The sequence below is a fragment of the Diplotaxodon limnothrissa genome, linkage group LG5, assembly GCF_057381915.1.
Source record: "Diplotaxodon limnothrissa isolate DT_005_m linkage group LG5, D_limnothrissa_male_GT1.1, whole genome shotgun sequence".
NCBI lineage: Eukaryota > Metazoa > Chordata > Actinopteri > Cichliformes > Cichlidae > Diplotaxodon > Diplotaxodon limnothrissa.
Genome location: NC_140600.1, coordinates 29,671,485 through 29,688,356, shown reverse-complemented (window position 1 = coordinate 29,688,356; position 16,872 = coordinate 29,671,485). Strand labels below are relative to the sequence as shown.

Genomic DNA, 16,872 nt, shown 5'->3' with positions numbered 1-16,872 from the left:
GTTTTGTTGTACATGTGGAACATAAGTTCATTTGTTAAGAAAGTGGGAAAAAATTGAAACTGCTGTAATTGCTGTTGTAATGCTATCATGCTAACAGCCTCTTTGTGGTCTTTTCATGGTGTACTCACCACTTTGCTTCTGCATGATGCCGGACCCCATCCTGATCACTTCACATAACAAAGACATCACAAGGAGTGGCAAATGCATCTGGGCTGCTGGTAAGCACCCGTTTCAGTGCCGGGTTGCGGACATCTGCAAAGACTCCAGGGTTTCAGTTGAAAATATAGTTCCACTGTGAGGCACAGAAAGAAACGAGAATAGAAAGGGGCAAAGACTCAGGGTTTAAAAGACGTAGGGGTGGATGGAGATGAAGGGAAGAAGATAAACGTGAGGGACCAAAGCAGAAATAAGAATGAGTGCTGACGTGAGAGAAGAGAGGAAACACAAGGAAAAAAATCCTTTTTCTCTTTGTCCTGTTTCGCAGAGATGATTTAGGGCTGAGATGATGAGACAGGCAGCCATAGACAACAAAGAAGAGCACAGGAGAGAGACGGATAGGTGGTGAAGAAAGCAGAGAGGCTTGTCTGCTTCCTCAGACTGGCAGATTGGAGGGAAAACTCTACATTTAACTACCACTGTCAAATTTGCGATAAACGAGCTCCACTTATCCCACAACCATCTTTAACCCTTTAAGGCTGCACTCTCAGCCCTAAGTGGTTCCATATTTCCAGCTTGATCTTTAGCCTCCTCCTCCTGGCTCAGTCTATTGTTGTTCAGTCTCTTTTTTTTTATTATCCCTGTTTATTTATTTTTGTGCAAGTACTGGGCAGCTTTGTTTTCTATGGCAAAGTCAGTAAACTTAATTTGACCACCTTGAAAAAAAAAAGCAGCTGGAAACAGCAGAGCTAAGACTCTAAAATGTGATTATAGCCTGCCACGTTTTGGCAATTGATTCGTTGTGCCTGTTTGGGTAAGTAGTCAGGTAAGTGGGCAAGGGCAGGGCAAATTCATCTCTTTGGTGGACCCCAAACCTCAGTCGCTGGGAATTTGTTTTGATTATACAAATATATGACAAAATACATCACTACACCCATTTTTGTTAGTCTGTCTGATTTGGTAGGTTTTTAACTTAATATAAAATATAGAATCCACCATTTGGATTTTAGGATGTTTTAACAGCAAGTCAGCCCTGGTCAAAATTACTGCACTAGTTGCTAATATGTTTGGCATCAACATGTTTTGCAACTTACACATCATACTAATAAAAAACATTATCCAGTCTTTCAAAACATGCTTCCCTTTTTCTAATTATTGGTGTAAAATGTTATAATAATATGACATTAAGAGACACTGTCACCATAAAAATTATTCATTTGTTTTCTAGATGTAGACTAGAAAGAATGGCTTATTTTATTTAATACACATTTATATTTCACAATATTAAGCCCTTCTAAAAAAGAAACAAAAAAATCCCACTGCATGGCCGGCAGTGTTGTGGCTTTGACTCACATGTTGCATGCTATTCCCTTTTGTTTGTTCTGTTTTTTTTTTCATCCTGTTTATTAAGAACAACCTTAATGTTTCATGTCATGTCTCTATTTAGACTAATTGTCTTTTAAACTGAAGCTGATTTAAAGACTGACTCAGAGCAGCCTTAATTACTAGATCAAAGATACAGATTTATGTAGCAGAGAAAATCTTTTTGTTTTTTTACAGTCTAGAAAAGAAAACAGTTATGGTGATTTGGATTTGTTGCTGGCACCAGTGGATGAACCCCATTGCTCACTGGCAAATTTCTTATGGGAAAGAATTACATATTAAAAATATTTTTAAATCCTCATACTGCCTACCACTGATAAACAACTTTATGTCTCTGAGACGGAGCTTTTTCCAGCAGTTTGGACGATCTAAGAACCCATCAGTGAAAGGTTACATGTTTAAATGTACTGGCAGCTAACAGATCCAAATCTTAAGACTAGTAAGATACTAAATTCAGAACCTCCTTAAAACCACAGATGTGTATTTGTCCCGTCTCTCTCTCTCTTCACCCGGTTCTCCCTGAGCCTGGTTCGACAAGAGGCTTCTTCCCATTAAAAGAAGGTTTTTCCATCCCTTTGTCATCAAGTGCTCGCTCAAAGGGGGTCAGCTAATTGTTGGAATTTTCTCTGTATTATTGTAGGGTATTTATCTTATAATATAAATAGCCTTGAGAGAACTGTAATTGTGATTTGATGAAAAAGTGAATTGAAAATGTTTAAAATGAATGCGAGTAGCCATGATAGTAAAATAGTTTGCAAGGATTCAGCTGTATTTAAACAATTTCCTTTTTAGAATTTGGTTCTCATATAGAGCTTTTCTATTCCACCTGAGCACTTTATACAACCTGCTGCATTCACACCTCCATATACCTTTTATCTAACTCACACATGTTTATGCTCCAGTGAACACACTGGAGAACAACCTGGGGTTAGTATCTTGCCCAAGGATATTTGACATGCAGACCAGAGCAACCAGGGATTGAACCACCAACCTTCCAATTAGTAGGTGACCTGCCCTACCTCCTCAGCTACCTCCTATTCTATGCCACTGCTTTTAATTTTAATTTAATAACAGATTTTCTCTAATGGCATCAACCAATCAATATAATGTTTACAATGAATCAAGAGTCATACAAATTATTTAGACTTGGACTGTTAGTTTGACAAAATAAAATCAGTGATGTGACCGAACTATGAAAACAAATAATTTTGGGATTCTAGAATCTGCTTTAATAGACAAACCACTGAAATGTTAAAAACAAAAGCTTTCAGTCTGTAAAAATAGAATTTGTTTTTCTTGAGGTCCAGTAGAGATGACTCTATGGAGATACAAGGTTTTAATTCGTTTCCCTCTGCACACATTTAGCAATACTGCAATCCCTCGATTGACTGTCAGGCTTCCACATTAAGATGTTTTCAGACCACAGCCTTTTTACAGAGTTGGACAGAGTAAACCGTGGCTTGTGGTGAAATTAGAAGAAGACAGACATCAAGTAAGAAGAATTGGTGTCTGAAGCTCTGCCCGTGTTTGCACTGATGATGGTAAGTTTAGTCTTGATTTGAGATTTATTTGTTCTAAACATGTTCAGCAGGGTGTTAGTTAGTGTCCCACTATGTACACATACATGGTGAACTGTAAAACAGCCTCTAATTAAATTACTTGAAATTATACGCCTTGAATATACTGGTTTTAGAGAATTTACTGTCTACTGTGTGCTTCATCTGTCTGCTGAAGGGGTCCTCTGTGCCATTTCAATTCTGACATCACTATTGAGAAAAACTCCCAGATGGCAACAAACTTTTCCTGAAGGCACACAAAGCACGATAGTGCTGTCACAGTGTTGCAACAACAACTAGTAAACCTTTGCTGTCAAGAGAAAATCTGCTGACTAAAGCTGCTTTTCAACCCAAAGAACTTTTAAAAGAACCAAAAAGTTTATTGGATTGTTTACTGTGGTTTCAGAATGTTGGGCACAATATTTGATAAAAATATGAAACATGAAATGTGAAACATAATAAGATGAAACAGAGTAGCCTCTAAAAAGCAGATCGTTTTTCATGTGTTAACTTTCTGCTGCAAAAACACTAAGTTAAGGAAATTAGCAGTAGCAATAATTTTATTAGATAATTTTATTAGACAATAGCATTAGCTTTTTATGATAACAGCCTGAGTTTTCCATAGAATTTTGAAGTGAGACACTATAACAAGCTGCCCCTGTCCTGTAGGTTGTGTTAATGCATCTAGTGGACTAATATGTTGAACAACTACTGATGACATGTAACAAGGATGCTGTCAGGTCTTTAGATTCATTCTAGGTTATGGTGAGTTTTGGTTTTAAGCTAAACACAGAGGAGAATGGGCCATTGTGATTGCTGTGACTACACTATGGAACAGTCTGCCCATTTAAATTAGGATCTCTCCAAACCCTTGACATTTTAAAATCCCATCTGAAAACACATCTTGACTCCCTAGCTTTTAATTGTGACTGAGTTTTGGTTTTGTTCTCTTTGTGTGTGCTATATTCCTAGTATCTCTGATTTTTATTATCTATATTTCCAGGTCACAGGTTCTAGTTTTTTGTTAGTTTCCCTTTGTTTCCAGTCTGTGATTTTCATTAAATTATGTCATTTTTAGTTATTATCTTTTGTGTTCCCTTTCTCTGTCTCCCCAGTCAATCATGTCTTCATGTTTATCTCCCGTCTCTGTATTAAGTTCATGTGTCTTGGTTCTCGTCTCAGTGTTTGTTACTTCCTTTTTCGTAGTAAATAAATAAGTAACAAAGGAAGTAACAAAGAAGTGTTTGTTACGTCCTTTGTTACTAATTCTGATAGTCCCTTGTCTTGTTTTGCTTCCTCTTGTCTCTTAGCTTAACTCCATTCAGCTGTATTCTCTTGCGTTTCCTATCTTTCTAATTATCTGGTGTATGTATATATTGTCTCAGTCTTTCCTTGACCTTTGTTGAGTTCTCACTCTTAGTTGTGTCTGTCCTAGTTCTGTGTTTTCTATAAAAAGTGAAGGTTTCTGGTTTTTGCTCCTGGCTTACTTATCTTTGTATTGTTTTTTAGAGTTTGCAACAAAGCCGAATTTGAGTTTTACTTTGTACTTTGGAGTTCTGCTGCACAGACACCTTGAATGAGATATTGTTCAAATGTAACAAAGGATGAGAGTGAGGGTGTGCCGTTGTTGATCTTGGTTTACTGCTTTCCAAAGTGGGATAAGATGAGCATTGTCAATAAATTGGACTTAAACACCCAAAATGCTAGGCTTAAAGTAAACAAACAGGTTTTAAAAGCTATTGTAAAATAAAATGAAAAACTAGAAGGTATATGATGGGTATAGAATATTTCCCCCAAACTTCCCTGTCCCCTCTATTTTAGATCTGAATTTTGTAGACGGCTTAGTTACATGCATTTCTTTTTAGTTACCATATAGCCAACTATGCATTCTCCTCCGTTTATCCAATTCATTAAGATTATGTATTAGCATAATTATACTAAGACCGAATGGATCCCAAAAATAAAAATAAAGTATGAGAACCAGAAAAGATTACAGAAAAAGATCCTATTAAGTAGAATTTGAAAGGAAAAACTACTATACTGGAAGTATGCTAGCTATATTTACATTAAAATATTTAATAGAAAAATATTCCCTTGTGTTACTAAAATGATCAAGTCTAAACAAATGCACTGATATTAGGTTTCCCTGCTTCATGCCTACTCCTGGTAGGCAGTGCTGTGTAGCTCTCCATCATCTATAAAAGAAAAAAAAATCTGGAATGTCATTTGATAATGGGGAAAATATGTTTTATAGAGGAGCGAGCTCAAAAAACATATAAACAACTCACTGAAGTATGCAGAGTACCAGGTATTAGAGTCCAAAAAACAATTAGGTGAGCGACCATAAAAGGGTCTGCATGTTTAGCAAAAAGAAAAATGGTATTTTGATCTGTTTCAGAAATGCTTCATTGCACGCATTTCCTGACTCTCAAAGCTAAGGAACGCTGTAAACTTTTACTCAAAAGAAAGGCCATCAAAGAAATGGCAGAGTGGAAAGTTTGCTGTTCCTCACAGGTGCTGCTTTTATCAGGAATGTGCAAAGTAAATGGGTTTAATTCCTTTGTAAACTGCACAACATGAATCTGTCACTATCAACAACTAAACAACTAAATGTGTTAGAAAATGTTTTTTTAACAGTCAATGTGAGGTGGTGTGTGTTTAAGCAAATGATACTTTGATCTTAAAAGTCAGTCATGAGTCATGACCAACTTATCACCACAACTGACTGCACAGAGTCTTCCATCATGGTAACTGAGGCAGGCTATTAAAATGTCAAACTGCTGTTTTTTATTGACTGACCAACCTTTATTTATCCTACAGACACAAACTTAACCAGCTGCTGACAGACTGCCACTAAACACATTGTTAGCACACACTCAACACAGATACACACAGTTAGCGCTGGTTTGGGCATTGGGAGTTGGAGGGTGAAAATATTTTCTTCACTGTAGTAGTATTTCACTAACAGTCAGTCACCACAATGTGATGTAGTGAGTAAATGGGTGCTTTGCACATTTAGAATACTTAGATTCATAGTTATGTGAAAAATACACTCACCAGTAGAGATGTGAAATGATAAGAAATTAGCAATTAGCAGGTATCAGTTTGATTCCTTATTTATTCTCACTGGATCTGCTTTGAGAGTAAAGCAGCTAAGGAGCATATTAAAGACATTACATTCTGCAGTTAATTAATTGCATGCTGTGTGGTTAAATGTTTTCACATGTTTGGGGTAGTGCTGTCAGTGTTAATCTCGTTAAAATGATGTTAAAGCCATAACCGCATTAACGTGGCAAATCTCGTTAGCAAGTTAGCACGAATCGCCCCGTGCATGGGGCTGCACGGCGTCAACGCGTTAGCGCCATTTTAATGAGATTAGCACTGACAGCACTAGTTTGCAGTATTTCACCATATTATTGCGATCAGTGTTGGGGTCATCGCTCAAACAGTAATGACCCCAAGTAATGTATGACACATATTACACACTTTTCTTAAAAGTAATGCAGTATGTTACTTAGTTACTCAGAGGCAAAAGTAATTCATTATAATACTTGTTAAAATACTTTCGTGTTATCAGCCTAGATGCTTGCAAAGAGCCAAAGTTGTGTTAGTTGCATAATGCTGTTTTTTCTTTCCTGGATGCAGTTTCCACTTTAACATTGCACTTTTGTCATTCTGTGCAATAATAATAAAAGTAACATCCATATCCATGCTATAGACTGTGCCACTCTATCCCTCCTGCAACACGCACTGAAATCAGCTGTAGTAGCACAAGTGCAAGTGAAACTAATTGATAAGCAAGCAGACTAACATTTCCAAGGAATTGAAATACTGTTAACGGTTTCTGTAGGGAACCAGTTTTCAATTCTCATCCCTACTCACCATTCACTTGGGAAAAACTACACCTACATGTAGACTGAAGTGCTCATAAATATTAAATTAGCCAATCACGAGGCAGGAAGGCATGTACAGTGTTGGTCAGATATTTGCATTCACCCTGTCAAAGGAAAATTGTTTTTATATAATGTGATCAGCTCCATGAAATGTGCTTTTTATTGATCACTAAGCAATCTACATGTCTACGTGACTTTTCACCTAATAACTTTTGTAATGAACTTATTCAGCTACTAACCGCTTCCTGTTTTCAGAGAACAGTTAGATGTAGAAAAGGGAAAAACCTGTTGCTCTGAGTGACGTTGTTATTTTTGTACACACACACACACACACACACACACACACACACACACACACACACACGCACACACACACAGAAAAGTATAAATAAAGAACGCAGACAGTGATGAGACGCAGGTCGCAGGTCGTGCGTCTATGACTGCCCTCACGAGTAAAAGACAACTGCAGTGTTTGTGTTTTCTAACTCAGGTGTCTTAGCTGAAGAACTATGGGGTGATTTAAAGAAATCCCCTGTCACACCCATCATGGGTATTGTTAAGGTTTTACTTTTTTTAATCTTTGGCTTAGGCTCCCAGAGGTCCTGCTTTCACAGTTGGGGTTTCATTCCACTGAGACGAACAGTCTAACCGCCAAACACCTCTATCTAATTTCTGTTCATCAAAAAATCATGTTCATTCTTTCTAATGATCTCTCCTTATTGAAATTGTTTTCTCAGTTCTGCAAAAGGATATTGTTTGTAGTGACTAGGTGTTTATTACTAACTGCATTTTTGTTGTGTCAGATGGCACGATTAAAATAGCATCATGGATTTCAAATAGCGTCATATTAAAGTTCCTGAGCAATCTAGTTTGTAGTTTCTAAAATACATGTTTTACTTTTTATTTCTGAATTTGAAAAACAAAAGGATCAACAACCAAATCACAGGAATCAGCATCAAACAAACTGATGGGAGTAGCTATTCTCCAAAATATTCTTTTTTTTCAACTAACATTTTAAGACACAAGCTATGTTCAATATCAGAATTAAACTTTTCATCAATTTTGATAGGATCCAAATCTCTCCAGCTGGCATACCAGAGGTGTGGACTCGAGTCACATGACTTGGACTCGAGTCAGACTTGAGTCATTAATTTTATGACTTTAGACTTGACTTGAAAAAATGTTCTAAGACTTGTGACTTGACTTGGACTTTTACACCAATGACTTGGGACTTGAATTGGACTTGAACCGGTTTACTTGAAAAGACTTGATATTTTACCCCAAATATAAAATTTAACATGCATATTATATAGAGATTGAAAATGTGACGTCATTCACGGGTAGAACCGCAAAGGATTCTGGGAACTCGTGGCAAGCGGTACTAGCGCACGCAGGCTTTCAATTAAAATCAGTTACACAGCGATAAAAAGAAACACAAAAATGGCAAGAAGCTGTTGTATTATTAACTGCAATAGCCGGTCGCATGACAGCCACGGGAAGCCGACGGGTAAAGAGATCGGTTGTTATCGGATTACGTCGTTGAAGAGAAATTGTTCAGCCATGTTTCCGAAGTAACAAAGAGGCGACGGATGGCCTGGATTGCAGCCATTCTAAGACCAAATATAACGTCCCAGAACACTCCAGCTCACAGGTTAGTCTGCTCCAAGCATTTACACGAAGGTCAGTGTTTTTTAGTAGTTAATACGTCATTTTCATAACATAATTAGTGATATAGGTTACAAGCAAGTCTGGCGCTGAACAGAAATTGTCGCGCTATGCTCCTTTATTTATTGTGCATAAATAGTGAATTGTCCTGACACAATATTGCGTTTCGCTTCTGTTATTATGGTACATTGACAAAAACATATACTTTTATTCACAGGATAAAACAGGTTTTTTGTATCACTAATTGCCCAGTACGATTACAGCATACAATATTATTGTCACTGCTACATTTCTGTGATGGTACCAGAAATTATTTCCACTGCTAATTAATTACCGTTGAGCTCAAAGGTCCTATTAATAAACGGTTAACGAATGTGTATTTATGAAGACAATTTGTGAGACTGGTAAACTTATGATACGTACGATGGTCTTTCGTTCTACACGGTGCATTTCAAGGTCCTGTACCCATCCGTCGGTAAACTGTACCTGGGCTTGTTGCAGTGACCTGAAGTTACTAAACTTCATGAGTGTATGCACTCACTCCAAGAACCGTATGATTATAAATATGCATATAAATATGCTACAATGAGATAGCTGACTTCATCTAACTAGCAAATGTTGTCCAGGCTACGTTGGTGATACAGTTTTTTTTAATGTGTATGATATTTTTGTCATGCGATTTTAAAGCCGGTCCTACAACCGCATCCAAGAATAACATGCAGCTTATCTCAGAACTGTCGGTGAAAATTATTCTTGGAGCTAAGTTTAATTGAGCTGCATTTTAAAGAGGTGCAATTTCACAATTTGTGTATATTTTCTAAGTTCACTATTTTGTCATGTGTTGAGAAAAACACAGATTTAAAATTACATGGTCTAATATTTACATTTAGCATATAACTGCAACATTATTTTTTCGTTGTTTTTTTTTTAAAGACTCGAAAGGACTTGAAATTCAAAGTTTCAGACTTGTGACTTGACTCGGACTTTTACACCAGTGACTTGAGACTCGACTCTGACTTGCCTGACATTACTTGAGACTTGAGGATAAAGACTTGAGACTTACTTGAGACTTGCAAAACAATGACTTGGTCCCACCTCTGTGGCATACCATACAAAGATGGGCCTCCAAGTCCCCCGAACCTCGTAACCCCACATGCTCACCAAAAAAACAGAAAAAAAAAGAATGGGATTTCTGACTGTATGCATTGCGTGCATTGACTTGAGTTGGTCTGACCGGGGGAAAAAAGTGGCAAAAAAGAAGAAAACCAAGCCCTCTCTGTGATTGTAACCATTTCCCTCACAGCGGGTAGATGAATGAAACCACCAACAGAAGAGGAATTCTGAGGCAAGGTCACATGAAGTTCACTTGTAGGGGTGTATATGTGTGAAACCAATTGAAAATGTGTTTTTGTGGCTTTAATCCCTAATCAGATAAAGAGCTGCTGTGAAGGCTTGGAATGTGTCCACAAGTGGACACATTGTTTCGGATGTTCTTTGAAGCCGTTTCTCTGTAGAAGTTTGATGAAATTTTATTTCATCAGGAAGTAAATGGAGAAAAAAATAGGAGTACTATACCTCCGAATGGGTAAGGAGTGGCAGGATGGTTTAATCCATATAGGCAGATATCCCTTTTTTCTAAACCAAGCACAAAGAATTATCTAACTGTGATTACAAGCACGTTTACTCTTTAGCGGTAATGTACTTTGTGTAGTCATAGTGTCCTAGCATGCAGCGGCTGGGGCAAACCACTGACTGCTTGACGTCATTTGTGCCCGTGTGCTATACAGTCTAATCATTTGGCTCTGATGTTGTCCCCTTGCTTTATCTTAGCAACTCTAGCTTAGTATGATTTGTTAAGGTATACAATAAAGAAAACTATATTTGAATAACATTACGTCAAACATAATTGTACCAAAGTTGGAAGGATACGATTGTCTAAAATTTTTATTGCTGGAAAAAAGATTCAGGCATAGGAAATAGTTCAAGTTACTGTTTACGTTTGATATTTTTACAGATGAAATTGCTCAGATAAGTTACAGATAACACCAGCAGAGAATAAAGGCTTCTCAAACGTTCCTTACTCCTAGTTTTAGATACAAATTCTCATAATTTGAGTATTAAATAAAAGAGGGAAACACAGGCCATCTGATAATGGGAGGATGAGAAACTGAGACACAGGCTGGTCTTTGGAAAACACGAGTCCTGCAAAAGAGAAAGACAAGAACCCAAGGGGCTCTGCAAGGCCATGACCACAGGGTAAATATGCAACAGATGCTAAAATTGTATATCAAATTTATATTCTGCTTAGCATGCCATGGCAACAGGAGTTTATTTGCACATCGTGTCTCCGACACACAACCGTTATCCTGAAGACCAACATCTTTGGTCAAACACAAATGAGGGTTAAATAGATGATAAATTGTTATAAAAAGACACATAAATAACACAGAGAGTTTTTTTTGACACAGAACTGCTAAAATAGCTTAACGTATCTTCATGAGCTTTTGTTTATTTTTTTCACCAGCATCAGATTAGCACCCGAAAATACTGTATATCTGTTCTGGGTACTTCCCACCCTCTTTTTTTTCCCTATCAGGAGCTCCAAGGAAGGTTTGAACACTAAGGTCATTTTCTGTGGAGATATGAGAGGCATGCGGCAGCGATAAAAACCTCCACATGGTGGACTGTTGTTGCTGTTCTACATTTTTCACAGACTTTTGAGCACCAAGAAGTAAACTTGGGTCAGTGCTACGCATCTGCTGGAATGAGCTGTCAGATGTTTCTGTGCATCTAAACACTTTGCTCGTATGGGTTGTATTTTTTATGTAACCGGCCAGTTACATTCAGATAAATTGGTCCAACATTGAAAACTACATAAAATAAAGAAACTGCTTTTGGCTGCTCCCTTATTCATCAGGGCTCACCACAACAGGTAGATCCACATGTTTTATCTGGCAGATTTTTTACACCAGATGCCCGTCCTGAAGCAACCCCAAAGGGTTTTGTGTCTTCTCCCAGGATTAAACTAGGGATCATTCACTTTATTAGGTGACTGTGTAAACTACTACACCATGGAGCTACTGTTTTGAAATATACATTATTATTTTAAAATGGGAACTGTCTTGATTTGCATTTTGTTTCATGGACTTTTTGATTTTATTTATTTAGTCTGGGTTTTTTTTTCACATCTTCCTCTCTGTTTGGAACTAGCACTCCCGCTACAGCCACCTGCTTACTGCCTGAACCATCAACCTACCTGGACCCTACTCACCTGTTTCCACTCTGCTAAACATTCCCCCCCGCATTTGTTAAATTTTCTGTGTGCTTCTCATGTCTGTCCAACATGATGCTGCATTGGTTCCACACAAAGCTTTGCAGATGTAAGTCTACTTTTTCTAACTGTCAGCTGCCTCTCAAAGGCAGTATCATAAATATGGGAACAATAAAAAATAAGGGCTAATCTTATTCATATTTATAGCTTTGCTTTGTCTTGTGAAAAACTTATTTTCAGTGGAATTTGATTATATTGCAATTCTCCTTCTCTGGTCTTCACTGTGTTCCTTGGTTATTTGTGTCAAAAAATTCATTTTATGCTGACAAAGAGAAACTACCAGTTGTAGTCAATCGCAGTCCCTAATGAGAAGTTAATAGGCTTTGGCGTTGTCAAGTTGAAACACAATATAAAATCTTCAGCACCACTTGTTAAAGGATGGAAGTGAGTGTGTACATACGTTAACATGTCTGCAAGCTTTTGATCCTTGGTGGAATAGAGACTATCCAAAGTTGTGCAACCAGTTCATTAAATCATTTGTTTGTTGTACAATTATTCCAAGGGGGGGCAGTTTAGAGAAATCATTAAAAGCCCAAAATATTCTGTGATGAATAATTTCTGACCACAGCTGCAGACACTGTTAAGATGAAATACGGACAAACTACATCATTCACCCAATAACTGTTTCCACATATCCTTTACTATGGTCTAGTTTCAGTTACGCATTTTCTGACTTGAAACCCTATTTTGAAGATTAAGAATAAACTGCATCAATTGTAAAATATTCTAGATAACTTTCCATGACTTGTTTATGTTGACTGAAATAGGCGGTCTGTGTTTTGAAGGAAAAAAAGAAATGTGTGAAGTAGAAAGCCTGCATGAACAAATGAAAAGCTTGCAAGCAAACGATCGTGATTTACATTAACTCTGATTATGGTTTTCATAGTTTTTCAAGCCAACACAAAGCTGTGAATTATATAATTGTAAATTAGAAAGCTGAGTTGAACACCTGCACTTTTGTATGTTCCATGATTTTTAACTTGATTTAATTTCAGTGACTCACCATCACCACGGAGCAGATTAGAGCTCTAGAAAATCTCTAAATCTCAAGTACACAATAGGTTACACCAGTGTTTCCCAACCTTTTGGAGCCACGGCACATATTTCACATTAGAAAAATGATCCGGCACACCGCCAAACAAAAATGTCACAAAAAGCGTATTGATAATTTTTCCCTGTGAACCAGGCAGAGCGGAAGTGGCTCGGTTTGTCCCCAGTATACTTTTGTTGTTGTTGTTGCTTTATTTTGACCACTACTTGGTCTTGGTCTCAAGACTTCTTTTCCGTGGTCTTGGTCTTATCTTCGTCTAGACGGACTTTGGTCTCGGTCTTGTCTTGGTCTCGCTGTCTCGGTCTTGCTGTCTCAGATCGGAGTCAACAGTATCCATGACACACAACGTAACGTTCGATAATGTGTCATGTGCAAAAGCATCAGCTCTAAGAGCCGTGCTTAGAGTACTTTGTAGTGAATCAGAAGAGTCGACTCCCATTGAGCGAGAGCCGGCTCCTCACAGTGGCTCAGCTTGCGCCAATGCCTCCATATTGTGGTCAATCACATGCAAGGATATAGGGTAATATCATTATGTGAAAAACAGAAAGGGTGAGTGATGCAACAGTCAAATGGAGCATGTGTCTGTCCTCTCAGTAAGTGAGTGAGACATTAGACAGCGGTGAGGAGGGCTGTGCGAGTGTATCGCATAAACACATAAATATGCCTGACACCCGTAAACAAAGCAGCATCTGGCTGCAGTTTAAAGACTTTTTTTGTCTCGGTCTTGGTCTCGTCTGAACATTTTCTTGGTGTTGACTCGGTCTGTCTTGGTCTTGTCTTGGTCTCGATACCCTCTGGTCTTGGTCTTGTCTTGGTCTCGATACCCTCTGGTCTTGGTCTTAGTTTAGGCGGTCTTGACTATAAGTCTACTACTCATGCTAGGGCCTTCACCTGGGTTGAACTTTGTCCAGGACCCAGGTCAGATTGACTTCTTTTCAAATATTTATCTATTGCTATTACATGTTGCTATTACTGCCCTCTTGTGGAAGAGAATATAATTGTTCTGCTTGTTACTCACACTGGTCGCTTGGAGTACTAAATAGGTGAAACCAGATAATCTTCGATGGCGCACCTATGTGCCGTGGCACAGTGGTTGGGAAACAATGGGTTACACAATATGGTAAAAAACACTTCTCAATAATGCCCTGCTGTTTTACAAAAAAAATGCAAGCAAATATTTATCATTTTAATAAAAAAAAAAACTCAACACAACACAACCAGGTAGGTCTCATCGTGTGTTGCTCATTTTTGTGAGCCTTTGGACAGTCAACTGTTTTTTGCCCTACCTGCCAGGATGACACAGTGGTTTAGTTGTTGGCAGTGGTTTACATCTGCTATCTGAGGACTAGTCTTTCACTTTTTTTGGTATGTCTTGAGCACATTTAATCAAGGTTGCAAATTACATAGTTTTAAGGGGTTAAATGAAACTGTTTACATAGGAGTCTAAATCCAATCATCATAACTGCGATAACCTGTAGTGTTATGATAATGGCAAACATATCACACAATAACTACAAACGCACCAAAACTAGAATATTTGCCTGTTAAGGCACTGGAGGGTAGATAACAGCGCCTACTGAAATTCACTACTAGTACCTGCCTACCAAACTGGAAACCAGCGTATCAGTCACCTATTCATTATTCAAAGGGACCAATAAAAACATGTTGTTTTCTAATTAAAAATATATGGAACAAATTAGATTCTTGGTGCGATGACTCAGTTTGTGCTCAATGGCAAGCCGAGCTCCCATGGTGTCTCCCGATCCTGATTCCTCTTGTGTCGGCAAAACAAGCTTGACTCAGTCATCTCAGCAGGAAATAAAGGGGCATCACGCAACAGTCTCCACACAGGTTTCATGACAACAGCAAGAGAGGAACAAAGTAACTGCATGCTGTTCAGAGGTCGGAAGAAACAAACAAGCTTGATGTAATCATTTTAGCAGCAGGATTGCTGCAGATTTTCCTTTGCTTAAGGGTACACAGGCTCAACAGTTGCAGCTGCTACAGAGATTCAACCATCATGCATGAATACCCAACCTGAAATTCTACAGAAATTATTAGGTTTTATAGTTTTACGGCATTATTGCACATAATATAAAATTCAATTAGAATCCTTTTTTTCGTCATGACACCACCTCTAATGAGGTGAACCATGCTTTTGCTTTTTGCTTTTGCTGTTTTATAGCTAGCGGTTAAAGAGTATGAGAGTGAGCAGAGAAACATGCAGGGCCAGATGTGTACTTCCATATTCGTGGTTAGCGTTTTAACCTCTGAGTCACGAAGAGACTACCTGTTACTCTATGTAAACAGCTGTCCGCTTAACGTGGTTTCAGGCTCTTCAAAGGCAAGACATGAAAAGAAAGCCAGAAATGTTTTATGCTGAAGACAAACTAAAAGAAGATGGTATCCATGCGTTGTAGGATTTCTCTATGACTCCACGGAGCTTCTTCACAGAGATGGTGGTTTCAGGTCTCTTTTGAACAACTGATATCATGTAGCTTTTATACGATACACAATCAAACTTTGACTTTTTAGGACAAGAGGTTTTACCTGTGAGTGTTCAGTGCTGGAACCACGCCTGTAAAAAGCATATTGAGAAGACACAGATGATCACAGGTGCATCAAATGTGACTGGATAGCTGAATTGAATAGCTGTTGTAAATCTGCTTGAGTCAACTCCTTTAAGCACACGGTTTAAAACATGCATTCTGATCCACGAATCACTGACTTCTCTTTGTCTCCTCCTCCTCAGTTGTTTTCTTGATTTTACTTCTGGGCCATCTGGGTCAGGTCTCTCTGCCCATTTTTGCCTCCTTTTCTCTTTCTTTGTACCCTTTTGTTTTCCTTTTCACATGTTATATCTTGTTTATTTCTCTCTATTTTTGATCTACTATGTGATTTCTTGTGCTGCTTTTCTCTTTTCTTTGACATATTTATCTAAATAAGCCATGGGATATACAGTATTCCTGTGTGGAGGAGTTTTCGGTATTTGACCGGGTTGTTTTCCGGGTGACTCACTTGTCCACATGGGGGGTCAGAGAGGAGGAGGATTGGGTTAAGCAAAATTCGAAAAGTGGATGGATCTTTTGAATTCAGTGAAGAAGGGGTAAATCACGTTATGCTTAAGTTTTCAACTTAAAGTTTGCTATTATTGGATATGAGAGCAAAGCTATTCCTGATGTGGAAACTGAACTTGATAACCTTAAAAACTTAAAGGCAGTTTTGCCATATGGTGATTTGGTGGTTTGACAGCTGAAGCTATTTGTGGTTTCTTACATAAGTAGAGCAGTGACAAGTGATAATATTCCCTCCCCATCTCCAGCTGCCTCCCTCTTCCCGCTCCACCACAACCACCCACACATGCAGGGCCTTGGAGTAGGGGTATGTCACCAGGGTGCAGAGGAGGCTACCCCCCCCTCTGTCCCCTTCTGGCTGCCTCTGCCTCAATTTTATCCCACAACTTAGACATTCACATTACTCACACTCTCATTACACATACATATAGGATCTTGGGGGTGGGCACGATACACGGAGTCCAAAGTACCATCAGGGTGTACACCCCACCCCTGGCATCGTTGCCCACCTCTCAATTTTAAATACACGTAGACATTGAGGGCTAGCAGGAGGGACCATGCGCTTACCTGCTGCTCTCTGGCAGGTAGCTCCAAGCCCTCCTGGGTTTTAAATGCACCTTAGAACACACATGCATCAACATTACAATGAGCGGGTGGAGGGAGGTTTGGAGTCTTCTCTCACCCCCGTTCTCTGCGACCTGCTGGAGCAGGGGGGCTAGGAGGAGGAGTTGGCCGTCCGACTGCGGTCTGGAGTGTGGAGCCT

General features: G+C 38.6%; 1 protein-coding gene across 1 annotated transcript in view; it reads right to left on the bottom strand.

Moving 5' to 3' along the window:
* The window catches only part of rspo4 (R-spondin 4), a 31,246-nt gene extending 31,039 nt beyond the window's left edge, over window positions 1-207 (bottom strand). The window contains exon 1 of the mRNA XM_085354487.1: window positions 129-207. Coding sequence (XP_085210613.1) covers window positions 129-207 — 79 coding nt within the window. The remainder of the gene's footprint in view (window positions 1-128) is intronic.
* Window positions 208-16,872: the final 16,665 nt, after the last annotated feature.